The sequence below is a fragment of the Moschus berezovskii genome, chromosome 6 (genome assembly GCF_049115385.1).
Source record: "Moschus berezovskii isolate FMDL1 chromosome 6, NW_MosBer_1.0, whole genome shotgun sequence".
Classification (NCBI taxonomy): Eukaryota; Metazoa; Chordata; class Mammalia; order Artiodactyla; family Moschidae; genus Moschus; species Moschus berezovskii.
The window spans coordinates 30,610,691-30,636,335 of NC_142465.1; the positions used below are offsets into that span (position 1 = coordinate 30,610,691).

Sequence of the window (25,645 nt, forward strand, 5' to 3'; positions counted from 1 at the left end):
ATATGGATAACCCTGGAAAGCTCTAAGTGGTGAGTATAGGCCAGGAAGTGAAGAGCCAAAGGAAGGAAGGGGTATTCCGCCTTTCTCAAGCCAGGTCTGTGCAGATCTCCAAGCACCATTTGGACAAGACCCCCAGCTTCCATCAGTCAGGGGCAAGGAGAGCAGGCTGGAGAAAGCTGAGGCACATCATTCTCTGCGTTCGGCCTCTCACCCCATGATCTGCGTCCCAGGGAGGGTGAGGATTTGGCGTGAAGGGCAGAGTGGCGGGGGGATCTCTGGCCCCCGCCTCCCCCCACCCCCAACCCCAACTCAGGCTGCAGTCTCTCCTCGTTGTAGCAGAGCGAGAGCAAAGGGACGGGCAGTAAAGATGAGTGATGGCGCGGAGACAAGCAGAAATACACCATCATGAAAATGCTAATGACTCCTTGCTCTCTTTCTTTATGGTTGGAGTAATACAGACTTCAATCATAAAAACAATCTCCCAACATTTTAATGGGCTCCATCATGCCCGCACTTGTCGGTATATTTGAAGAATAAATCACCCTCCCCTCTCGGAATGAATTCGCTGTCAAACTCGGCTCCCTCGGAGAAAATGGATGGGGAGCGAGGACGAGGTTTTTTTGGGGGGAGGTGGGGGAGTCCTCTCCCCCTCTAACTCCCTTCTAAACTGGGCTTTAGATCGTTGTGCGAGGAGCCTGGATCCTGAGAGGGAGGAAGGGGGCAGTTGGGAATTTGGTGGAGCTGAGCCCGAAGGGAGGGTTTGAGGAAACAGGGGGCAGGGCCTGAGGGACTCCACACAGAGAGAAGCCGCCCCTTCGATGGACATGGAAGAGAGAAAGGAGCAAGAACTGTCATAGCATTGGACGGAAGGGGCAAAATCTTGATACAGAACCGAGAGAAGGCAAAGAAAAAGCAAAATAGCATACAAAATCGCCTTATTTTTTGCGAATTTCTTTCCGACTGGGCCTCAGACAGAGGCGCTGAGGGAAAAGTTAGAGATATCTCTTTGGGGGAAGAACAGGGAGAGAAGGCAGAAAAAAAGCCCAGGGGTTCTGGCTCTGAGCTTGCAGGTTTCAGTGCAGTAAGCCACAGGTCCACGTCGCAGAAAAGGCTCTGAGAGTCCCCTGTCATTCTCATTTCCATACAGGTGGCCGTCAGCCAATGAAAACTTAGGATGCGCTCACCGCCAGCAGCCAATCCCAGTGAAGGATGAGCCGAACTGCCAGGCCTAATTGCATCTTGATTGGTTGTGATGTTGCTAGGCAGAAATGAGGTCCCGGAGATCGCTGCGGGCAAGACCGGAGAGACAGGTGGATATGAAAATATCTGGAAACCTAGACTCTGAGATTGTCATTTTTCTTCCTGAGCTTCTTCATTCTTAAAGGATTAATGGGGTCAGGAGAATCACTCTTCCTATTCTCTTCCACAGTGGGACAGAGCCAAATAGTTACCGTTTCCCCAAAACGCCTTCAGAGAAATCTGGCTGCTTCAAAGGTCTTCTAATCCAAAAAAAAATCCCCAGGAGGTATTCCAGCCTCATACTCAGTCTTCCCACTTAGGAAGTCTTTTCTGAGGCCTACCTTCAAGCCTCCTGGCTGTAGTTTATGAACCATTTTCTCTAACATGCTCAGGAAACGAGAAATCCCACGTTCTTCTTTCACACCGCAAGACTCAAAGAGAAAGAGATTTCCCTACAGAATGACCCCTCCACCACCACCCAAGGATGCCCTGCAGACCGCGCCAAGGTCGAGGCGGCCATATAGTGGCATTCTCAAATCCCTGGTTTCTGCATCTTCATTTGCATCTCATTTGCATCAATGCTGTTCTCCCTCTACCCCAAAACTCACCCGCCTCTGCCCGGCCTCGGTCCCCCTCCCCTCCACCCTACATCTGCAGTTCCCTCTCCGTGTGCCTGACTCGCCCCCTCCTCCTCATTCTACCCACTCTCACCAGCCCGCTGGCCCCACCCCAGTGTACCCCCGCCTGCAGCCTCCGCTGCTGGAGACCCGGCTCCGGAGCCTCCCGCGGCTCCTGAGTCACAGCCTCCCGGGAGGCAGGAGGGGGCAGTGGGGGGAGCGGCGGGGGCCGCCGGCGGGAACTGCGAACCCGCTGGTCTGAACTAGACCGTCCGCGAACAATATGCCACCATTTAAATCTGAACGCGCGCCAGCCGCCGATTGTGATGTTAATTCGGGGATGATTTAGCGGGGCGGGAAGGAGTTGGGGTTGGCCGCCTCTCTGTCAAAGTGCTGTCCGGGGGCTTAATATTTGTAATTGAAGCTGATGAGGACTCTGTCTCTGTTTCCACTGATAAAAAAAAAAAAAAGCAGGGAGGGAAAAAGAGCAACTAAATTATGGGGCCGGGAGAAAAACATGATTAATCAAAGGTTTGAACTGTCGTCGTGTTCGAGGCCCAGTAAATCTCGCCCGGCCGGGGCCTATTGAGGCCGGAGGATAAATCTGAGCCGACCGGTGTTTGCCGCCCCTTTCTGTTTGCCTCTCGGTTAGCACGTCAATTAATTCAATAATTGGATTTGAAGAGATATCAGGAGATTATCGAGGGGGAGCTAGGAGGAGTGGATGTGTTGGAAGGGGCCCGGGGATGGCATGGAGGAGGCGAGAGGGCCGGCGAGATCGGTGATGGAGGGACGCAGAGAGCGGACCTGCCCAGAGAGCACCTCACCCAGCTCGCCAACAGGAGACCTCGGGAAAGGCAGCCCGGGTGTGCGTTCCCTCACCCACGGTTCCAGCCCCCCTCGCCGCGCACCGCTCCCTCCAAGATACTTTCCCAAATTTTCTCAGTACTGCCCTTGTGCCAGCACTCGTTTCCCGGTTCTGTCCTCCATTTGAAGCTATGGGTGCCCCTGTGTGAACTCGTTTGGGATCATTGCATATTATGCTGGTTTGTAAACAAAGTTTAAGTGTACCCTCCTCTGGTTCATCCCATCTGACCCAGAGATCTGCCTCCCAGAAGGCGGGTACCAGGACTTCCCTTTGAATCCCTTTTAAATGACAAAACAGGATTTTTGTCCTCACCAAAATTTCTCTCCCACACTCACAGTTAGAATTATAACCTACAACCCAAGTTAACTTCTGCTTAAGGAAGACACTTTTACAAACCCATAGCATACACAGGAATACATGCAAAACTGACAGAAGCAGATTCTTCAGAAATTAAGCCCTTCAATTACCTCAGGTGGATCCCCAAAAGGGGTGCATTCATCTCCTAGAAGAAAAGTGATTCTTTCTCTGTGTTGCTTTTTAGGCTTGGGTTTGGGTTTTGGGAGTGATCTTGATTTGATATTTGGGAGCATGATAAGGTCAGAAGAGAAATGAAGTCTGCCATCCATTCAGTGTGTTTGTGTGTGTGAAAGAGAGAGAGAGAAAGGGAGAGAAGGGGGGGTGGCCGGGGGAGAGATTGATTTCTCTTTAGTAGATATTTGTCCCTGTTCGCTGTAGAATTTTATGCAGGGACGGAGAAGGTTGGGGAAAATGCATACAGGAGAACCATGGAAATGATTCTGGAAAACAACAAGAGGAAATTGGAGGCAGGGAAGGAAGTGAGGGCAGGGACATAGAAACCATCTTGCCAGGTTGCCTGGTATTAAAGAAGCTCTAGGAAAGGACACTAGCAGGCACCCCAGCCAGAGGCTGCCCTGGTGAGAACGGAACACACAGATACTCTCGATGCACAGACAAGAGAGACTAAGCAGAGAGAGCTGAGTCAGATAACAACATGAAGGGTACAGCAAGCCAATGTTTATTTAAGCATACCAGTTTAAAACACTGATGCCAGCTAACCAAGCACACTTGTTCAGATAATTATTATCCTTTGTCTGCCTACAAGGAAGGAAAAATTCCAGCTATGAAGGGACAAAATGGAGGATTTGAGCAGCTTCAGTTTCCATGTGGAGGCTCCTCAGAGAAATCGACCTTTCAAATCCACTCATGCCTACTCTTTCGTGTTACTTGGTCTCAATCTCTTGCCTGCGTTGATCAATCTCCACACACAGAAATGAATCAGACCCCCCCACCTTCCTTTTGATTAGTGCCTGGTTTTGGCTGTGTCCTCTGAATGGATTCATGATAACGAGCATCCTGAATACTGGGAAATATTTTTACTTACCTAGGAGTTGAGGGATGGAGTCACAGGAAGAAATTGGGTTCAGGGCTCCTTCTGTAGCTCTATTAGCTGCAGCCATGAACCAAGACATTCAAGAAGTCATCAAGGTCTTCATATATAATGTCTCAGAAAAGGATGCTCCAGTTATGAATAACACTGCTGCCTCTTACACTACAAGGAGATGAAAGATGAGATTTAGGGGATCACAACCAGATTTAGGCAACTGATATTGGTGGAGCAGCAGAGGACTTGAATTCAAAAGAATAGGCTTTAAGATTGGTGATCAGAAGGGGCCGAAGACCAGAGAGCTGAGATGATTTCTGCAGGCCACACAGCAAGCATACAGCAGGCCGGGCTGAAGAACTCAGCTCTCCACTCTCCCAATTCATCGCCTGGACAGCACAGACTTCCTGGATTCAAGTTCTATCTTTTCTTGCTTCCGAGCTGTGCCTGAGTTTTCTCTTCTGTAAAGTGGGATAATAATCACATCTACTTCATAGGGTTGTTGCTAGGATTTAAATAATTCATGTAAAGAAATCAGCAAAATATCTGGCACATAATCAATATTCAATAATAGCTGTTTTTTATTATGAAAAATGGACACAGTTCTCATAATTTACAACCTGAATGACACAAATTGGCAAAAGGTATTCACCAATGCCTGTAAAACGCTTTGTGTTTTAATCATTAGGCCTTAAGGAAAGGAGTGAACACTGCCTTGAAAAGACAGTAGGCTCTCTGTTTTGATGCCTCTAGAGAGCACTTCTCCCCTCAAACCAGTCTCACACCTTTAAGTCTGTGAGAACTAGTCTCATATAGGAGGGACACACCTGGAACAGCTTGCAGGGCTGCTATCCAGTAATTTCATTCATTCATTCATTCATTGAATGCCTAGTCAAAAAGCAGCAAGGTTCATCAATCCACCAAACCTCCATTGAGGAACCATTATGTGTTCAACACTTTTATAGGCAGTTATTAAACCATGAGTCCATTACTAGCTCCACTAGTGAAGAGGAAATATATATATATATATATATTTCATTTTTGTATCCCCAGCACCTGAACCCCAGTTTAGGCACATGGTAACTCAATAAATGTATATTAAGTGAATATACAGACACTATGGGAAATGGAAGAGAAATAGAAATATAGTTCCTTCCCTTAATAAGCTTAAACTCTTGTTGGGGAGACAAGACTTGCGCACATAAAAGGATAAGTGAACAGGACTTCCCTGGCAATCCAGTGGTTAAGGCGCAAGCTCCCACTGCAGGGGGCACAGGTTCAATCCCTGGTTGAGGAACTAAGATCCCACATGCCACTCTGTCAAATAAATAAATTTTAAAAAATTAAAATAATTTTTAAAGGCTAAGAGAACAAGACTAAACATATTAAGACCATGAATAAATTATAGGTGATATAGACTAAGGGCTTTCCAGGTGGCACTAGTGGTAAAGAACTCGCCTGCCAATGCAGGAGATGTAAGAGATGCTGGTTGGATCCCTGGGTCGGGAAGATCCCCCGGAGAAGGGCGTGGCAACCCACTCCAGTATTCTTGCCTGGAAAATTCCCATGGACAGAGAAGCCTGGTTGGCTATGGTCCATAGAGTCCAAAGAGTTGGACACAACAACTGAAGCGACTTATCACAGCACAGATACAGACTGGGAAGAGCTCAGAGGAGTGGGGAGGGTCATGCTTACCAGGGAAGGAGTGAGCCTGAAATAAAGAGTAGAATTTGGAACAGCTGAGAAGGAGAGAAAGGGCGTTCTAGCTGCAGGAGTAGAGGGAGTGACAGCATGCGGTAAGAATCTATACATGTTACACAACAATACAAGATCAACTCAATGAGAGGGCCAGTCCACGTCTGAGAGATGGAAACCATCTGTGTTTTCAACCATGTTTCTCTGACCATTTTCCTGGTCTCCAAGCAATTACGTCTGGATTTTCTATTCTTTTTCTTTTTCTATTCACACCTTCTTCCCGTCTTAACATGAAAACCCAGGATCAAAACAGTAACCAGCTGCAACTGGCAGCAAAACAAACAGATTGTAAAAGCAATTATGCTATTACCATTTCTCATTCACCTACACACGAGACAACTGACTCTCCCTCTTTCCCCCACATGGCCCCAGCCTGAGCTGGGATTACTGTTGCCTAGATTGTTACTGTTTCCTTTATAAACTCCTTTTTCCTGGACCCACTCCTACCAGAAAAAAAAAATTTTTACCTAGAATAAACTTCATATTTTCCCCAGCCTCCATGATTAGTTTGAGGGAAAGTGGTGATGAATGGGAAGAAAACAAAGTAAACTGGGGAGGCGGGGAGGGGAATATTAAATACCAGGTGCTCTGCATATATTACCCTTACTTAATTCTCACAATAACCCTATGAGGTAGATATTACTATTGCCATTTTACAAGAAAGGAAACAGGCTCAGAGAGTTTGCCCAGGTTCAAAGAAGAATGAATAAACATGAGAGTAGGGGTTTGAACCCAGTCTGTATGATTTCAGAGTCTATGCCCTTAGACCAGGCAAGAGGGACCTCTACCCTGGGCCACAGTCTTAGAGGGTCTCTTCCTCTTGCAAGGGGAGAAAAACTTTAGGCCAAGGGGGTGTGCCTACACAGAGCTCACGCCCGCCCACTCCTAGACCATGCTCCAGTGGCCAGACTATCCTGCCAATATGCCCCAAGCTGACTTCCAGGACCTCTTCCTGGGGGTTGATTTCCTGAAAACACAGAAGGAGCTGCTAGGGAGTGCAGTGCCAGCCTTGTTGGTGTGGCGTTTAGAGGTGAGGCTGCCCCCAGCACCCACTGTGGTGTGAGGCCCCACAGGTAGTGGGCTGGAGCAAGAACGGAGAGAGAACCCGAGGGTCAGACTGGAGCTGGAAGAGTCCCAGGATTCTAAATATAAATCTTCCAACTGATATTGATATATTTGTCAAGATAAGAGGGTAGAACATGTTTTATTTAACAGTTTGTTAGCTTTGATTTATAACTTGTACATATTTAGACATTTGGTATGTAGGCTATATTTTTTACCTTGTCCTGGGCCTCACAAGTATTAGGGGTTGGCCTGCTCATCTCACTCTAACCCTCTGACTCTTTTCCAATCAGAGAATGGCACCACTCAGTGACCCAGGCCAGAGAACTGGGCACTGTTTTCACCTCTCTCGCCTCCTTCATCCCCCATAACAATCAATCACTGAGGCCCACTGGTTCTTCTTCCTAAACCTCTTGAGCTCTGCCTCCTTTTCTCCATCCCAGCTGTCAAGTCAGAGCTCAGGCCACCACCATCTCCACCCGGATCCTGATGACAGTCCGCTATAGCGCTCCCTGTCCCCAGCCAGCCCCGTGGCATCCATTCTGCACACTAGACCTACAGTGACTTTTCTAAAATGCGAATCTGAGCTCATTCTCTGGTTCAAATGGCTTCTGGCTGCTTTCTGGATAAAATCCAAATGGCTTGAGTTTGATGCTCGAGGTCCTTCAGGATCTAGCCACCAACCACCAGTCTCTGCGTCCCGTTGCACTCACAACTATTCATTCTGACCACACTGAATTACTTGCCTTTGTGGAGAAGCCCACTTATCCCTCTCTTCAAGCTTTGGCCTTCTACTCCCTCTCTTTCCAGGTTTCGTGTAAATGTCACCTCATCTTGGAAGCCTCCCTTGACTACTAGTTCTCAGGACCGAAATCTATGTCCTCCCTATGCATTCCCACAGCATCCAGTGCTTATCCATCTTAGAACACTGTCAAATTGTGTTGAAATTATTTGCCTTTTGCTTCCCTGTATTCCCCGATAGACTAAAGCTTTTTAAGTGCAAGGACTCTATCTGATTCACCATTCAAGCATTCACAAAATTTCTATTGAGAGCCTATTAAGTGCCAGGCACTTTTCTAAATGCTGAGGATACAGTGGTGACAAGGTCTCTCAACTAGTGGAGCTTATCTTCCAGTGAAGGAAAAAGCAATAAAAATAAAACTATGATAAGTGCTAAAAAGAAAAATGAAGGAGGATAATGAGATAAAGAAGGGAAGGTGGAGGGGTTTCCTGGTGGTCCAGTGGTTAAGACTCTGCACTTTCAATGAGCAGGCAGGGGTCCTGGAATCTCTGGACCCCTGGACCCCTACAGGACCCATCTCTGGTCCTGGAATTCAGATCTCACAAGCAGCATGGCCAGAAAGTTAAAAGGGGCCGGGGAGTGGCGGCTATTTAGATTGGGTAGTCAGAAAAGCCCTCTCTAAGGAGGTGATATTTGAGATGAGACCTAGATGAAATGAGAGTGAGCATAACCTAGGAGAATGATCTAGGCAGAGGAAACAGCAAAGTTCCGAGGAGAAACAAGTAAGTGTGGTGTGACTGAGGGTCAGTAGGAGCCTAGTGTAGCTGAACTATGAATTTTTTTTCTATGAGAACTGGAAAACCACTGGGAAGTTTTAAGTTGCATGATCTGATCTACATTTCAATAGATCACTTTAGCTGCTTATTGGGTGGTGAGTAGACCGTGGCAAGACCAGACTGGAAAAGTCAGAACAGCTAGGAGGCCATAGGAGTGGTCGGTCCACCAGGAGATGTCACTGGCTTGAACCCAGCTAGATCTTGGAAGTGGTAACTGGTGAACAAGTGTGGAATATATTTGTATTCTCAGAGTCTAGCATGACGTCTGGCTAGACATTCAATAAATATTTGATGAATGAATTAAGAATTAATTAATCCAACTAAATGAGGACTCTGAGCTAGAACTGAAATCATCCATCCTTTAAGCTCCTACTAAAATCCAAACCCTGCTAAAAACTGGAAGCAGATAACTGATACTAACAAAGAATCAGGACTAGGCTATCTATATTTGTTAATTCCTAAAAATCCACAGGAAGATGACAAATAACCCAATAGGAAATGGGCAGAAGACATACATGAATAGGCATTTCCAGAAGGAGAAGCATGAGTGGCCAATAAATATATGAAAAGATGCTCAACTTCACTAATAATAAGGCAAATATAATTAAGTATAAATTCAAATCATCATTTTATATCCAACAGAGTGACTAAATACCAAAATTGGTAAGGATAAGGTAGCAATCAAAACTCTTATATACTTTAGTAGGCATAAATATTGGAAACCAATTTGATGTTATCCAGAGAGGTTGAAAAATTAATATGCCTCAACCCAGCAATTTATACACATGTACCCTGAAGAAACTTACCCATGTATACTAGGAGAAATGTTCTGAGCAGCATTGTTTGTAGTGGCAAACAGCTTAAAACAATCCTAAATACTCTTCAACAGGGAAATTAATTGACAAATTGGTGGGCTACAATACAGCAAAGAAAGTAAATAAACTATAGCTACCTATATCAGCTTCAGTGAATCTTAGAAACATAACGTTGAATGAAAAGAGCAAGTAAAGAAGGATGCAAATAATATCACTTTTAGAACAGTAGGGGGAAAAGACAAAATAAGCAATATGGTAAAAATCTGAGGAAAAATCCTGAAATGACAAACATAAAATTCAAGGATTACTTTACTATAGGAGAGATGCATGGCAGGGTGGCGCTCAGTGGTATTAGTTGTTTTTTTTTTCTTTTCCTAAACTGGGGGTCATTTTATGGATGTCTATTTTATTATTATGCTTCATAATTTATATTAAAGTCACCTCTGAGGAGGCAAGGATTTTTGTCTTATTTTGTTCACATCTGTGTTTCCAGCACCTAGAACAGCACCTGGCACATAGTAGGATCTCCAAAAATATCTGTTGCATAAATTATATTCATTAATTGCATTCCTTTATGTAATTCAAATACTTTATTTTTTTAAAAGAAGGAAAAAACTTATTTTTAATCATAGTGCCGCCTTGATCATTCTAAATGGAAATCATACTGCTTCCTCAACTCCTATAACCCATATAACCCATTAAATCTTGCTGCAAGTTATCGTTATATATGTACATGTTTTTCCTACTGATTATAAACTTATGAAGACAAGGGACTGTGCTTTCTCCCTTTTTATCCCTAATGACAATACATGGTACAGCACCTCACATACAATAGATACGCAGTTAATACTGGTCGAATACTTAAAGTCACAGGAGATGAGGGCAAAACAGGAAGAACAGAGCTATGCTATTTATATTTAAAGCCAAAAAAGAATTCAATAATCAGCAAGTGTTTTCCTACAACGTGCAGTTAAGAAAACTGAAGTTGAGAGAGGTGAATTGATTTTTTTCAAAGTCACATAATTAAGAACAGTCCCAAATTTAGGGCTTGCCTGGTGGCTCAGTGGGGAAGAGTCCACCTGCCAACGCAGGAGACATGGGAGCAATCTCTGAGCCAGGAAGATCCCACATGCCTTGGAGCAACCAAGCCTGTGGGCCACAATTACTGAGCCTGTGCTCTAGATCCGGGGAACCGCAACTGCTGAGTCCACATGCTGCAACCACTGAGCCCATGTTTACTATAGCCTGCGCTCTGCAACAAGAGAAGGCACTGCAACCAGAGAGTAACCCCTGCTCTCTGCAACCAGAGAAAACTGCCCAGCAATGAAGACTCAGGACAGCCAAAAAGAAATCAATTAAATTATTTTTTAAAAAAGATATTCCCACATCTACATTCAGATCTCTAGCTTTCAGTCTTAAGCTCTTTACAATATATCACAATGACCTTTTTTTTCGATTGGAGTATAATTGCTTTACAATATGTTAGTTTGTGCTGTTCAAGATGGTGAATCAGCTATATGTACATATATATCCCCTCTCTCTTGGACCTCCCTCCCACCTTGCCCCTTTCAACCCCTATAGGTCATCACAGAGCACTAAGCTGAGCTCCCTGAGCTATACAGCAGGCTCCCACAAGCTGTCTACTTTACACAGGGTGGTATATGTATGTCAATTATCACAATGACTTTCATTTTCTGTTTTGTTTCTCTGTGTGCTTTGGCTTGGGAGACAATAAATGGCAGGGACCAAATTTGTTCACATAAATACTTAATCATTGTTTCTAGATAAGTATGTAGGGCATGCATAAGTTCATCTTACAAATTCAAAAGAACTTAGGTTCTTCCCAGCTAAAACTTGTCTGGCCTTCTCTCATCAACCCTTTCACTGATCCCTGTCTTGGAATCCTGGATACCCATGACACTTTTTCTTCTTCCATCTACTGTTTTTTTCCTCCAAGAGTAGGGAGGTTTACTGATGGCTCACAATCCTGTTGTTTTAGGGAACTGATTTAGCAAGAGAAAACAGAAAAATCCATCAGTCAGTGCCTACCAGTCCCAAAAACTTGAAATTAACAAACTCAAATAAATAGAGGAACATAGCACCCAAGAATAGTCCTTATTGGCAGTGTAAAGTTACCACTTCGGCTTTAGAAAACAGACTGCTTGTCAGAAAGAGAATCAGGAGAGTTAATATTGGAGAGAACCTGACAGATCACTACTTCTCCCCCTGATTTTTTCAAACGGGGACACTGAAACTTTGAGAGATGAAGTAACTTGCATAGCGACTCAGCTAGTTAGTAGCAGGGCTGGGACCAGATTCCTAATCTCCTGCCTCCAAGACAGCTGTTCTTCCCATGCCACGCGCTGGCAACACGTGCATCTAACCAAATGCATCATAAATTAACCTCCTCTTAAACCATCAGAAATGAAAACCAAATTATTCAAATCCATCCTCTTTGGCTATTTTTTTTCTTTCATTTCTCTGTGTCCTAGTCTCTCTCTTTTTACCACTCTGCTGTTTTCCTCTGTGAATCCCTCTCTCTGTTTGGGTTTCAAATTGAACTGCAGCATGCCTGCCTGACTCTCTTGATTTTTCTTCTCTAAGCTATACTTTCCAGTCCAAAGGCAAATATGCATAAGCCAGTCAAGACTCTTTCCTGGTGACCTTTGTGGAAAAAGAACTCTCAGAATTTCTATATGAAAGGTGCTGGACCTCCCTCCTAGCCTCTCCAGTCAATTAAAATGAGTCTCTGGCCCCCCTGAGGGTTGTTAACCAATCCAAAGAAAGAAAAGATCAATCTCATTTCATCGTCACCACTGTGCAGGGAGGTGGCTAACCAGTCAGAATCTGCCACTAACAGTCCTTAGAAAAACTGGCCAATCAGGCCAACCTTGTTACATGGTCTGGTAGGAAAAGAAAAGGATTGATTGGAAAGGATAGTTCTGGCTCCACACCCTTTCCTTTCTGGACCCTAGTTTTTCCTCAGTGAAGTGAGGGAAGAACCCTTTTCCAAGCCCTTGTTTAAGAAAATCCCTAGACCCTTAGCTAATGTTCTCTTGGATCATATTTTGCTGTCTTCAAATTCACCCCTCTGCACATACCTCCAACCACTTTTTGTAGTCTCATGCCTCCGGATTTACTGTCTGGTTGCAAACCTGGTAGCAACAGCCCTGGGAATTCTCAGCCCTCCCCACAGATCCCCACCCACTAACCTGTCAAGTAACTCCTTTGTGTGATTCATGTAGGTAAAAAAGTTCAGTAAGCCATAGTTGAGTTTCTTTCAGGAGCTATCATTGCAAGAAGCTTGCAATAAAGTCTCTAGGAAGCAAAGCAGAACTGAGCTGCCATGCTCCCAACTATAACACTACTACTAACACCAAAAAAAAAAAAAAAGAGTATTATTGTATTACTAGCATTTATTGAACTTTTACTAAGTTCCAAACTCCTTGCTAAAAGCTTCAGGTATCTCTGCACAGTCATGTCCAACTCTTCGCAACCCCATGAGCTGTAGCCCTCCAGGTTGCTCTGTCCCTGGGATTTTCCCAGCAAGAATACTGGATGGGGTTACCATTTCCTCCTCCAGGAGATCGTCCTGACCCAGGCATGGAAACTGGGTCTCCTGCATTGGCAGGCAGATTCTTTACCATTGCACCACCTGGGAAGCCCCAAAGCTTCATGTATAATATCCCAATATTTGCTGCTAAGCAAGCATTATTATCGGGCTTCTCAGGTGGCTCAGTGGTAAAGAATCCGCCTACCAAGCAGGAGACTTGAGTTCGATTCTCCAGGAGACTTGGGTTCGATTCCTGGGTCGGGAAAATCCCCTGGAGAAGGAAATGGCAACCCACTCCAGTATTCTTGCCTGGAGATATCGCACAGAGTAGCCTGGCCGTCTACAGTCCATGGGGTCCCAAAAGGGTCAGATGAGACTTAGTGACTAAACGACTATGAAGAATTATTATCATTCCCAAATTACATAAAAGAAGATCGATATAGAGGGGTTAAACAGCTTGCCCAAGGTCACACAGCAATTTGGGAAGCCAGGTGTATGAATTCAGAGCCTACTACTGAATGGAGGTAAGGGAGAAATAAACATATCAGACACGGGCTCCTTCTCCAATTCTCCTTTGGATTGTTAGAGATATCTGAGAGGGGTCTAAATTGTCGCAACAAACAGCTGCAACAACTGGCTAGTGGTGGCGGCTCCAGCGAGCTGTGGAAGTTTTGCCCTGAGGATGTGCAGCCGCGGGCTAAAAGGAATTCAGTGTGGGAGGGCTTGGGGTGTCTGGGGACCTCAGGAGATCTATTTTTTTGCCAACTGCTTCCAGGCATGAGGTATCTTAGCTCTCAGACCAAGGATTGAACCCCCACCTCCTGCATTGGAAGCTTGGAGTCCTAACCGCTGGACCGCCAGGGAAGTCCCCAGGAGAGATTCTTGTAGCCTATTTTCCCTTTCTCCTCTGAGCATCTCACCCTGTGCCTGGCACCGCTTGGTACCTGGTAAATACCTGTTGAGTGATTCCCAAGGATACCAGTTCCATTTCTCACCTACCTGCAACCTCACCCCGAGTCAACAACTGCAACTGGAAAGAGATCTGGGCATTTCAGGGGAACCAGTGAGAATCCTCATTATCGAGCTGGAATCTTAGATTTAGGAAAGGCGGGAAGTCTCCCACCCTTCTCCTCGCCCGCTTCTCCGATTTCTCCCTACTCCTTCCCCTCCCTTTCAGAAGCTCAGGGCCATAAAAATGCAGATGGAGGATCGGTGTGAAATAACGGGCCCATATAAATCCCTCTGCCGCCCGCCTGCAAGATGGATTGGCCGCATTGAAATTCCTCCGCGAGGATAATTAAACTCGGGGCCTCATCCGGGCAAAATTACATTCCTGTAATGGCGTCGCTCGGGGTCCCGGGAAATTGCTCCGTGGGCTTTCAGCGGCGGTTTTTATCGCCGGCCGGGGTGTGCCTGGCTGCGGCTCGCCTCTCCTCCGGGACCGTAAAGCTGCTGCCGTGATTTATCCTCCCCTTCTCCCAAATCCGATTAAATGGAGGAGCTCGGGGCCGGGGCGCCGCGGGGCCCGGGAGCCGGGAGGGGGCGGCGGGAAGGACGGGGCCAAGGAGGGGACGACAAACGGCCCCTCAGAGGGTGGCGGATTTGGCTTTATTTACAGCCACGGCCTTCTTTTTAGTTTTTATTTTTTATGGGGGTTTGGTGAGCTTTCCCTGTCTTTCTTGTGCTGCGTTCAAGACGATGCCTGGACGGCCGAGCTTTAGACGTGAGGGGAAGTGGGTAGGCCTTGTGGACCTCCCTCCAAAGGAACAGGTCAGACCTATCTGGGACATAAAGCAGCCTAGAAGAAGAGGTGATGTCCAGGAGGCCCCCTACTTTCTCCCATCGGGGAAAGGACGAGCAAAAGGGCAAGGGGAAGAAGCTGAGGGGCCTAAGAGCACCTCCTGGGGGTGGGGGACTGCTTATCTCAACTCGTGTAGATGAAGCCTGAGCAGAGGCCCTGGCATGCCTGGGGTGACCTCCCAGCCTCACTGCTGGTCACTGATGCCCTCTATTCCTTGACTGTCTCAGGCCTCAGGAAAGAATGCTTAGGGTCGGGTCTCTCGAGCCCTAATCATCTTTGGCCCCTATCTTCTGGTTCCCTGATGCTGATTTTCTCATAGTTGATCACTGGAATAAGAAGGAAAGGGAAATAAAGGTGAAGCCACTAGAGGCAGCTGGGGCATTTTCCTGACTATCCGCCCATTGAGTGAGTTTTCCCATCCATAAAGCCTGGGTCGGTGGCAACAGGCGTCGGGAATCCTGTGACCTCATTTTCCTTCTGCTAGATTTTGGATATTGAACCCCATCTCGATTGTATGCCACTTAACACTGAAATTCTGGACAGTTGGGTTCCCACCCCACAGTGTGACCGCGCATGCTTGGAAAAGAGACGCAAACCCAGCCGCTGCGCAGAGCAAACCGCAGGCCACGTTACGGATCGGCTTACACTGCGGAGTGCCCTCATTTCTCAGGCTCTGCCTGCAGTTCTTCCTCTCAAACGCCAGGTGGAGTGACTGGCCGGCTACCGCCGCAGAGCTGGCAGGCGGCGCTGTGGTGCCTGGGCCGACCCTCAAGTTTGCCATCTCTCTAGCCTTGGCGGGGCGACTCTTTGGTCCGGGCCGCGCCTGCGCTGAGCCTTCCTTTTCCTATTCCCGCCCCCTCCCCGCCCCTCTCTGTCTTCTCTGCACTGGGAGCAGGTAAGGCCTTGGGCCCTCGCGGCCGTGTTGCGCCGCGCACGCGCGCCGGGCGCCCACCGCGCGTGGATGGTCTGAGGCCCTTACCTTGCGTACTGCCACCTGGGTCCTCACGCCCTCCCTTGCCCCCGTATCCCCGCGCGTCAGGGCTGCGCCTTCCGCGTGCCGGTGACCTCCAGCTGCGCGGGCCTGGCGCCATCTTTGCTGTCTCGTGGGTGGGGGGAGGGTGCCTTGGAGCTGTCGAAAGTCAAATCCCAGAGTGCTCATTTCACCTGTCGCTTGCAAACGTTCTTCTCTCACCCTTTTGCCCTTTCAGAGCTGTCCCAACCCCCAGACTTTCCCCTCCTATCTCTGCTTTTCTTATCCTGACTCGTGCCTGCCTTATCCTGAAACCTCCAGACTTTTGGCCCCAGGATCTCATGTGTCGAGCAGTAGAGATTGGTGGATCGTCTAAAGCCACCAGTCCCTCTAGGCAGCATCCCTCGAATTAAAAAACCATGAAAGTGGTAGAAATGAGCAGCACAGCCAAAGCACCCCCTACCTTCAGCCTGTGGACTGGGAGAGAGCTATAGCAGAAAAGACAGGTTTCTTTGGTACCGCGGATTGTCTCCCAGTGGCGTTCTCTTCCTTCCACTGCGGTGAAGCGGGAAAAACACAAGTCGTGGGCTGTGTGAGGTTTTCCTTTAGAGGCAACAGGCCTGAAAAGCGGAGGGACCAGCATGGGGTGCTACCCACCTGCCAGCTTTCCTGTCAGAGGGTTTACTGAGAGTCCCCAGACTCTGCCCTCAAGAGGAAAAGAAGGTTAAGAAAGGGAACGATTAAGCAGCAGCCCTGTAACTCCCTGGCTGACCTCTGCTGCTGCTAAGTCACTTCAGTCGTGTCCGACTCTGTGTGACCCCATAGACGGAAGCCCTCCAGGCTCCCCCGACCCTGGGATTCTACAAGCAAGAACACTGGAGTGGGTTGCCATTTCCTTCTCCAATGTGTGAAAGTAAAGTCGTGTCCGACTCTTAGCGACCCCACGGACGGCAGCCTACCAGGCTCCTCCATCCATGGGATTTACTAGGCAAGAGTACTGGAGTGGCTTGCCATTGCCTTCTCCGTGGCTGACCTCTACTGAGGAAGAAACCCATGAACCTGGGTAGTGCTGTTCCCCAAGGTGATATTGGTTAACAAGTGCAGACTTGGCCAAGTTTAGGTGGCCAGCAGAGGGATCACCACTTCCTGCAGGCTTCCTTCAGTTCCACATCAGGCTCTTTCCATATGTTATTTCATTTAATCCCTCTAAGAACTATATTTTTAAAATTAAGATATTGAGATTTTGTTGCCTTGGGGGAAAAACAGTCTCTTTTTTTAAAGCTTAAAAGAAATTTTGGATTTTTTACCTAAGGAAACCAGAATAGCCTGGCAGCAAAATTGGGTTAGAATTACATATGGGCAGATATCAGAATTCCGGAAAGGAAGAGAGTTGAAGACATCCATTAATGTAAAAGTAACATTCTGGAATTGGAAGTTAATCTGGGAAAGTATTAGTCCAGCTTATTCAAGGAAGTGTCATTTAACAGGTCTAAGTAATCACTGAGTATTTCAACCTGTAGCATATTAGAAAACATTAAGAGTGAAGAGAGTTCAAATTCTGATTCTACCACTGCCATAGTTTTAAACCTGTTTTTTAAGACCACACTCTCCCAAGTACCTAAGAATCATTTGGGAAGCTTCATTGAAATACAGAATGTTATTATATAGTTGCTAAGTCATGTCCCACTCTTGTAACCCTTTGGATTGTAGCCAGCCAGGCTCCTCTGTCCATGGGATTTCCCAGGCAAGAATACTGGAGTGGGTTGCTGTTTTCTTCTCCAGGAATCGAACCCGAGTGTTCTGCACTGGCAGGCGGATTCTTTACTGCTGAGCCACCAGGGAACCCCAAAATAGAGTACTTGGGCCTTATTCCCAGAGATCTTGACCCAGAAAGTCTTAAGGTGAGACCCAAGAATATGCATTTTTTGTTTTTTCTTTTTCGGCCACAGCTCATGGTCAAGGAATCTTTGTTCTCTGACCAGGGATCCCTGCAGTAGAAGTGAAGATTCTTAACCACTGGACTGTCAGAGAAGTCCCACATTTTTCATACATACACAGTCCCTGCTGCTGCTGCTAAGTCGCTTCAGTCGTGTCCGACTCTGTGCAACCCCATAGATGGTAGCCACCAGGCTCCGCTGTCCCTGGGATTCTCCAGGCAAGGACACTGGAGTGGGTTGCCATTTCCTTCTCCAATGCATGAAAGTGAAAAGTGAAAGTGAAGTCGCTCAGTCGCATCTGACTGTTAGCGACTCCATGGACTGCAGCCCACTGGGCTCCTCCGTCCATGGGATTTTCCAGGCAAGAGTACTGGAGTGGGGTCCCATTGCCTTCTCCACACAGTCCCTACCCTCCTGTAACTAGTTCAGGTGGGCCACCAACTGTACTTGGAAAAACCCTGCCTGTAGGTCTTTAACTCACCCACTCCTCTCAGTTCTACCAACTTAGGTACCTCCAGGGTGTTAGCATTGTTTAAGATCTTTTTTTTTTTTAAGTATTTATTGAATTTGTTACAACATTGCTTCTGTTTTATGTTTGGGGGCTTTTTTTGCCCTGAGCATGAGGGATCGTAGCTCTCCGTCCAGGGATTGAACCCAAACCCCCTGCACTGGAAGGCTAAGTGTTAACCACCAGGGAAGTCCCTGTTTAAGGTCTTGAGGATACAAAATTGAATACCCCTTAGAATGATGGTCAGTACCCCTAAACTAGCTAACACTCTAGTCAACACCCTAAACAAGTTAACACTCTAGTCAATACCCCTAAACAAGTCAACACCCCCAAACTAGTCAACACCCCCAAACTAGTCAACACCCCCAAACTAGTCAACACCCCCAAACTAGTCAATACCCCCTAGTCAATACCACTAAACCAGTGAACAACTAGTTTAGGGTGTTGAGTAGTTTAAGGTGTTGACTAATTTAGGGGGTGTTGACTAGGGTTGTTGACTGGCTTAGGGGTGTTGACTGGTTTAGCGGTATTGACTAGGGGGTGTTGACTGATTTAGGGGTGTTGACCAGCTTAGAGTGTTGACTAGGGGTGTGGAATAGTTTAGAGGGTGTGGACTAGTTAAGGGGTGTTGACTGATTTAGGCAATGGCAACCCAATCCAGTACTCTTGCCTGGAAAATCCCATGGGAAGAGCCTGGTAGACTACAGTCCATGGGGTCAGTTAGAGTTGGACACGACTGAGCGGCTTCACTTTCACTTTAGAATGATGGTGGAAATGAATAACAGTCATTGCTAATTAGAATAATGACAGTTCCTCCTTGATCTGCCTTATCTGGTTAATTAACATAGGAAATAAATGTTTTGACAAATGCTTCCTCAGTCTGTCAGTTCAGTCCCTTAGTCCTGTCTCTTTGCAACCCCATGGATTGCAGCACACCAGGCTTCCCTGTCTGTCACCAACTCCCAGAGCTTATGGAAACTCAAGTTCATCGAGTCAATGATGCCATCCAACCATCTCATCCTCTGTCATCCCCTTCTCCTCCTGCCTTCAGTCTTTCCCAGCGTCAGGGTCTTCTCAAACAAGTCAGCTCTTCGCATCAGGTAGCCAAAGTATTGGAGTTTTAGCTTCAGCATCAGTCCATCCAGTGAATATTCAGGACTGATTTCCTTTAGGATGGACCGGTTGGATCTCCTTGCAGTCCAAGGGACTCTCAAGAGTCTTCTCCAACACCACAGTTCAAAAGCATTAATTCTTTGGCGTTCAACTTTCTATACATGACTACTGGAAAAACCATAGCTTTGACTAGACAGACTTTACGGGCAAAGTAATGTCTCTGCTTTTTAATACACTGTCTAGGTTTGTCATAACTTTCCTTCCAAGGAGCAAGCGTCTTTTAATTTCATGGCTGCAGTCACCATCTGCAGTGATTTAGGAGCCCCAAAAAATAAAGTCTGTCACTGTTCCATTGTTTCCCCATCTATTTGCCATGAAGTGATGGGACCAGATGCCATGATCTTAGTTTTCTGAATGCTGAGATTTAAGCCAACTTTTTCACTCTCCTCTTTCACTTTCATCAAGAAGCTCTTTAGTTCTTCACTTTCTGCCATAAGGGTGGTGTCATCTGCATATCTGAGGTTATTGATATTTCTCCCAGCAATCTTGATTCCAGCTTGTGCTTCATCCAATCCAGCATTTCTCATGATGTACTCTGCATAGAAGTTAAATAAGCAAGTTGACAATATACAACCTTGATGTACTCCTTTCCTGATTTGGAACCAGTCTGTTGTTCCATGTCCAGTTCTAACTGTTGCTTCTTAACCTGCATTCAGATTTCTCAGGAGGAAGGTTAGGTGGTCTGGTATTCCCATCTCTTTATAAGAATTTTCCATAGTTTGTTGTGATCCACATGGTCAAAGGCTTTTGTGTATTCAGTAATGAGCAGTAGATATTTTTCTGGAACTGTCTTGCTTTTTCGATGATCCAATGGATGTTGGCAATTTGATCTCTGGTTCCTCTGCCTTTTCTAAATCCAGCTTGAACATCTTTGACAAATCTTTTGACATGTTTTGACAAATGCTTCCTGGTAATTCAATAAGAGGATTGTTAGAGGCACTTTCAGAGCCTTGGCCCTCTGTACTTATCTTCCAAGAGTCTTTTTTTTTTTTTTGCACTTGTGCCATACGGCTTATGGGATCTAAGTTCCCTAGTCAGGGATGGAACCCATGCCCCTTACAGTGGAAGCTCAGAGTCCTAACTACTGGACTGCCAGGGAATTACCCTGAGAGCCTTAAAGGGCAACCTTTTTAGATCCGGGAAACGAAGGCTTGAGAAGAGTTCTTTTGAGTAAGAGACTGAGGGGAAATTTGGGCAAAAGATGCTGGGGAAATTCATCTACAACCCCAACTCATGAGGCTGTGGAAAGAGATGACATGTCTTAAAGCTGGGACCAAGTGGCTTCTTGTTCAGACCAAGAGAAGTCACTTGATTATAAGGAAATCTTGGAAGCTGTATGGAGGAAGTCCTGACTTCAGGGTTCTCATTCCATCTCTAAGATTGAGATCAGTCATTGCTTTCTGGGCCATTGAAGTTTTCCAGAGCACCTGCTAATACAGCTGTCTTTTGATGAGCAAGAACAGCATTTACATGCTGCTTCTATAATTGCAGCTCTCCTGCCGCAGCTTCATCCCCTGAAAATGTACGTGTGCGCCAAATTCGTCTCCACCCCCTCCTTGGTGAGTACCCACCTTTCCCAAGAAAGTTTTTAAGGAGAGGCATTTTGTCTTTTCCTTCTCAGACCTTATGCTTCGCAGTTGGGCCCTTTGCTTTGCTAGCCTGATGAGAGATTGAATGCTTCCTAGGCGTTCCTCGCCTTGTGTCCCATGAAGGCCAGTTGATTTTTCTCATGCAGTCATAACAGAAGAGCATAAATGAGCATCTAGGCTAAGATCAGGTTATTCCTATCCAGAAACACTGTGTCCTTGTAAATGAGCCCCACCAGAAATGATAAGCATGAAATAAATTGCCTAAGTCAGACTGAGTATGCACTGTGTACAGGATCTTGTCCTGAGTGTCAGAGAGCTATAGCTAGGAGTTCTTCTGGAAGCTTAAATTTGGGTGGGAAGCTAAAATACACATGGGAAAAATATTTGATTCAGAAGCAACAGGATGAAAGAAATGAAAGAGTATTAGATAGTGGAGGCAATTGGTTCATTCACTCATAAGTGAAAAGGAGTGATGCTGTTAGTTGGTATTATTTATTGAGCACTTGCTATGCCTGGCATTGAGTCTACCAGTTTATGTACGTAATCTTATTTACTCCTCCAGTCAACCCTGAGATGTGTCATTCCCATTTGATAAATGAGAAAGCAGGCTTTAAAAGATTTACCTGACTTGTTCTGAGATCACACAACTCAGATAGAGCTAGGATTTGAATCTAGTTATATATGACTAAAGCGCTGGCTGTTAACCACCATGTTGTCTATTTTGGAGACGCTGGCTTGGAGTTAGAAAAGACTTCCAGGAGGGGGTACTTTTTCAGCATAGGTCTTCGTGCCTATTTTCCAGAACAGTGTGTTCAGGAAAAGATATTCCAGTCATTCGCTTCCTTCTGATGAGCTGGCCATTACCAGTATATGTGTAGATTTCTTATTGAGTGAAGTAAATGCTTTAAATGAATGATTCCAGATTCTTTTTTGAGATTCCAGTTTAAGTTCTAGTGAATAAATGGGGTATCTCAGTAATAATTTGCAGTAGTTGTAAAACTCTCCACAGCCTTTCTTGACCTTGTATTATTCCGGCTAGATCAGGAGAACCTCTACACTATTGAGCCGATCACTGTCTGCAGTGGTGGTAAGACGACCGGAGACACTGACGGATGAGGTAACTTATGAGTGGAACCTGTTGGGCAGGGTGAGGGTGGGGATGGGGTGGGGAAGGGAGGGTTACCCGACAGGACCAGTAGGGGGAGTGCTGAGGACTCAAGGTACCATATACTGTGATATATTCCCTAAGGTTGCAGCTTTTGCCACTGGCAGCACATTCCCCGTGTGCTGCTTATGACTCCCATTTTACTTGATGTAGTGTACTGACTTGCGTTGGGAGCATGTAGCCCAGGAAGATGATCTCCTCAAGGCATCAGGAACAGGCTAGGGCTGTAGTCTTCCATTTCTGGGCTGTACCTGAGTCATGAAGATATTTGACATCCACCTCTTGCATTTAAAGGTTCTGCTTGGCAGTAGAGTTTTCTGGGGAGTTAAAAGATTTTCTGTTTGGAGGTGAAACGATGGGATTTGATAGCATAAAGGGATTAAATGGTACAGACGTTTTCCAAAGCAGAAAAAAGGGTTTCCTAAAAACTTTCTACCTGCTGCTTCTTCACAGAGCCACAGCAGCTTGGCAGTAGTCCCTCGTCCCCTGACCACCTCACTTACTCCTGGCCGCAGCTTCCAAACCAGTGCCATTTCAAGGGACATTGACACAGCAGCCAAATTCATTGGAGCTGGGGCTGCCACAGTAGGGGTGGCTGGCTCTGGAGCTGGAATTGGGACTGTGTTTGGGAGTCTCATCATTGGTTATGCCAGGTAAGATGGACCCCCCATTGGCTCTCTGATGTGCTTCCACAGGTCTGGGCAGAAATATTTGGGGGTTCTGGAGCTGCAGTATCCTATACAGTAGCCACTAACCACGTAGCGCTATTCAAATATGAGTTTTAACTAAAAGTACACTGACTTAAGTTTTGTGTACTTTCAGTGTAGCTCAGTAGCCACATGTGACTTGTAGCTACCATTTTGGAAAGTTCTATTGGACAGCTTTGCTTTAGAGTAGGAGTCAGCAAACTAAGGCAGGAGGTCTGTATTTGGGCCAGCGTGGTTTTGTATAGCTGAACTAAGAAGGGTTTTACATGTTTAAAGGGTCATGAAAATAAAAAGCTAACAGGTTGTACGTCACCCACAGAGCCTAAAATATTTGCTGTCTAGCCCTTTACAGAAAAACTTTGACATGTCTGCCCCCCAGTCTAAAGCCTCAGTCAGGATAGTAGCTTTGCTGCTGTTTTTCCCCATCCCCGGGAATTCCCTTATCACTCCTGGGAAAACTGCTTCTGCATCCAGCCCCAGTGCTCCCTGACACTTGAGACTATTTGGTCGCCAACAACTCTGGGCAACTCAGTGTAAGAACTAAATTAATCCTTTAGAGACTTGCAAGTTCTCTCAATGTCTTTGGGGAAATAAGTTTATTTTTTAGGATTTGCATGAAATAAGAAACTTCTGTGTCCACAATTCCGTTAAAAGCTAGTGTTGCTTTACCTAATCCATCAAGTTCTGGAGGTGACAGTAAGGGAAATAGAAATTATATATTGATTTTCAGAATTAGGAGTCCTTAATCCCATTTTGACTCATATTGTCTAAATGGGCCCCCCCACCATGCAGTTTGTAGCCCAAAATCTTTTGACTATTTTGAAATAAGAGAAGTTATTTGTCCCTCTGATGTCCTTGTCCACTAGAATAGTGTTTTTCTAATTGTGTTACATAAAGCCCTAGGGTTCTGAGGGTACACCCCAGAGACTCTCAGAGAATGAAGGGGAGACCAATCAAACAAGACTTCCAACTCCGCCACTCCATTACACTTTAGCTGTTACACGTTTTATATTATGGGGTTCTACTGCTTAAAGTTTGGAAACGCTGCTCTGGTAGGCCCTGCCACCCAGAGACGTCTTCCATCCTGGTTGAGCCCTGAATGGTTAAGTGTCCAGACCCAGGGAAGATGTGGTGATAGTGTAGAGGAGGTAATGTTTGTACCAGGGCTGTGATACAGAATTTTGGATTGTCCCCTCCCCCATTCATCTCTGTAGAGACTTTAATTGTCAGAGCAAGAAATGGGGCATGATGGTGTCACCCTGAGAGACTCGTTACCTGAAATGTTAGCTTGAGATGGATTCTCCCTGAGCTCCCTTTAATGTTTGTCTTTTTCTTTATATGGACTAGAAATTCAGTCTTTTCTCTTCCCCTCCCAGGAACCCTTCTCTGAAGCAGCAGCTCTTCTCCTACGCCATTCTGGGCTTTGCCCTCTCGGAGGCCATGGGGCTCTTTTGCCTGATGGTGGCCTTTCTCATCCTCTTCGCCATGTGAAGGAGCCGTTTCCACCTCCCATAGTTCTTTCTCCCATCTCATCTGCCCTGTATGTTTCTTTTCCTGTACCTCCCCAGGCAACCTGGGGAAAGTGGTTGGCTCAGGGCTTGACAGAAGGAAGACAAATAAATACTGTATTAATAAGATGTTTCTTGAGTCTCCTGTGTATATTTCTTTTCCACAATTGGCTGAATGCCTTGGTGAAAGTATAAGGCCAGAGGTTAGTGATGGTTTTAAACTCAACATGGATCTGGGCTCACTTATTTTTCATTCTCTATGTTGGGAAAGCTTTATTCAAATTAGTGCTCCTTTTTAATAATTTTCACTTGGGATGACCTGTTACCATGGAGAATTGGGACAGAAGCAACATACAGTGCTGGTTTAAAATTTTGGCTAAAGTGGTTGTCCATTTCCACTGCCACTCTCCTGGCTGATGCCCTCATTGCCACCCACTGGTCTATTGCAATAACCTCTTCATTGGCCTTCTGCCTGCCATCTCTACCCTCTGACATTTACTTCTACCCACCACTGCCAGGTTAATCCGTACATGTAGGACTGGTTCTGCCATTGACCAATTCAAAAATAGTCTGATTCAACTTTCTCAGTTTTATGTCTTTTTCCCATTACACTCTATCCAAAGTGGACTGTTTGTCATTTTTCATACACTTTCCTGCTTTCCTGTCCTTACATATCTGCAGGACTTGCACTTTGTCCATCTCTGTTTTCTTTGCCTGAATCTTCAGTCACTTTCCTCTTTTTTTCAAACTCTCCCTGTTATCCTGAAAAACTTTAAATGCTACCTCTTCTTCCATGAAGCTTTCATCTGGTTTCCCTCTACTTTCAGTCAAATGAGCATTAGTCCATATAAAGGACTATAAAGCATGCTGCGTCCTTTATAATGCTTACTGTGTGTGATAAATGTGGGCTTATGTACACATATGCACAAATGTGTGCCTTATCTTCTAAGTTAGATTGTTAGTTTATTGAGGCAGGGACTCTGTCATACTCGTATCCTTAGAAGTATCTTAGCATGACACATCTCAGCAGTATCTTAGTCAGATTTTCAATTTAATTGTCTAAACCAACTACCTCACTTCACAAGTGAGGGAACAGACTTTGAGATATCAAAGGATTCTCCCAGGAACATTTATTAGCAGAGCTGAGCAGGAGCAAGGGTCATGTGTTGTAGTCCAGGGCGTAAGACTGCCACACTGTCTAGTTCTCTTCCAGTATTGCTGGTGACTGCTGTTCTCTCAAGCAAGCCAAAAAGAGCAGGATAGTCGATGAACTTTTTTCATTAAAAATGCCTCAAGAGGGACTTTTGGACAGGGGTTAGTATAAAGGTAAAGGATTATTATTTTCTAAAGGCTAAATTTTAAGGGTCTTTCCTGGTGGTCCAGTTGTTAGGAATCCAC

General features: G+C 45.8%; 1 protein-coding gene and 1 long non-coding RNA gene across 3 annotated transcripts; one reads left to right on the forward strand and one right to left on the reverse strand.

Moving 5' to 3' along the window:
* Window positions 1-329: 329 nt before the first annotated feature.
* Window positions 330-15,787, reverse strand: LOC129536223 (uncharacterized). The gene is made up of 3 exons (XR_008681774.2): window positions 15,670-15,787; window positions 4,127-4,294; window positions 330-1,286 (listed from the first exon to the last, which is right to left on the reverse strand). It is a non-coding gene; the product is annotated as an uncharacterized LOC129536223 (long non-coding RNA).
* ATP5MC2 (ATP synthase membrane subunit c locus 2) lies at window positions 15,523-24,376 on the forward strand. 2 transcript variants are annotated; one of them, XM_055395000.2, is made up of 5 exons: window positions 15,523-15,585; window positions 20,770-20,837; window positions 21,907-21,984; window positions 22,486-22,685; window positions 24,116-24,376. In XM_055395000.2, exons 2-5 carry the CDS (start codon window positions 20,799-20,801, stop codon window positions 24,228-24,230), a joined length of 432 nt encoding a protein of 143 aa, XP_055250975.1. In that variant the 5' UTR covers window positions 15,523-15,585; window positions 20,770-20,798; the 3' UTR covers window positions 24,231-24,376. The 2 variants fall into 2 exon arrangements, with proteins under 2 accessions (XP_055250975.1, XP_055250976.1); XM_055395001.2 differs by lacking the exon at window positions 15,523-15,585 and adding an exon at window positions 17,474-17,561.
* The last annotated feature ends 1,269 nt before the right edge of the window (window positions 24,377-25,645 follow it).

What these genes read in the sequence shown, in the direction of transcription:
- ATP5MC2 (XM_055395000.2), top strand. Translation starts at nt 20,799, where the DNA reads ATGTACGTGTGCGCCAAATTCGTCTCCACCCCCTCCTTG. An exon ending in CGGAGACACTGACGGATGAG is followed by an intron (nt 21,985 to 22,485) that starts GTAACTTATGAG and finishes GCTTCTTCACAG; the next exon opens with AGCCACAGCAGCTTGGCAGT. An exon ending in CTCATCATTGGTTATGCCAG is followed by an intron (nt 22,686 to 24,115) that starts GTAAGATGGACC and finishes TTCCCCTCCCAG; the next exon opens with GAACCCTTCTCTGAAGCAGC.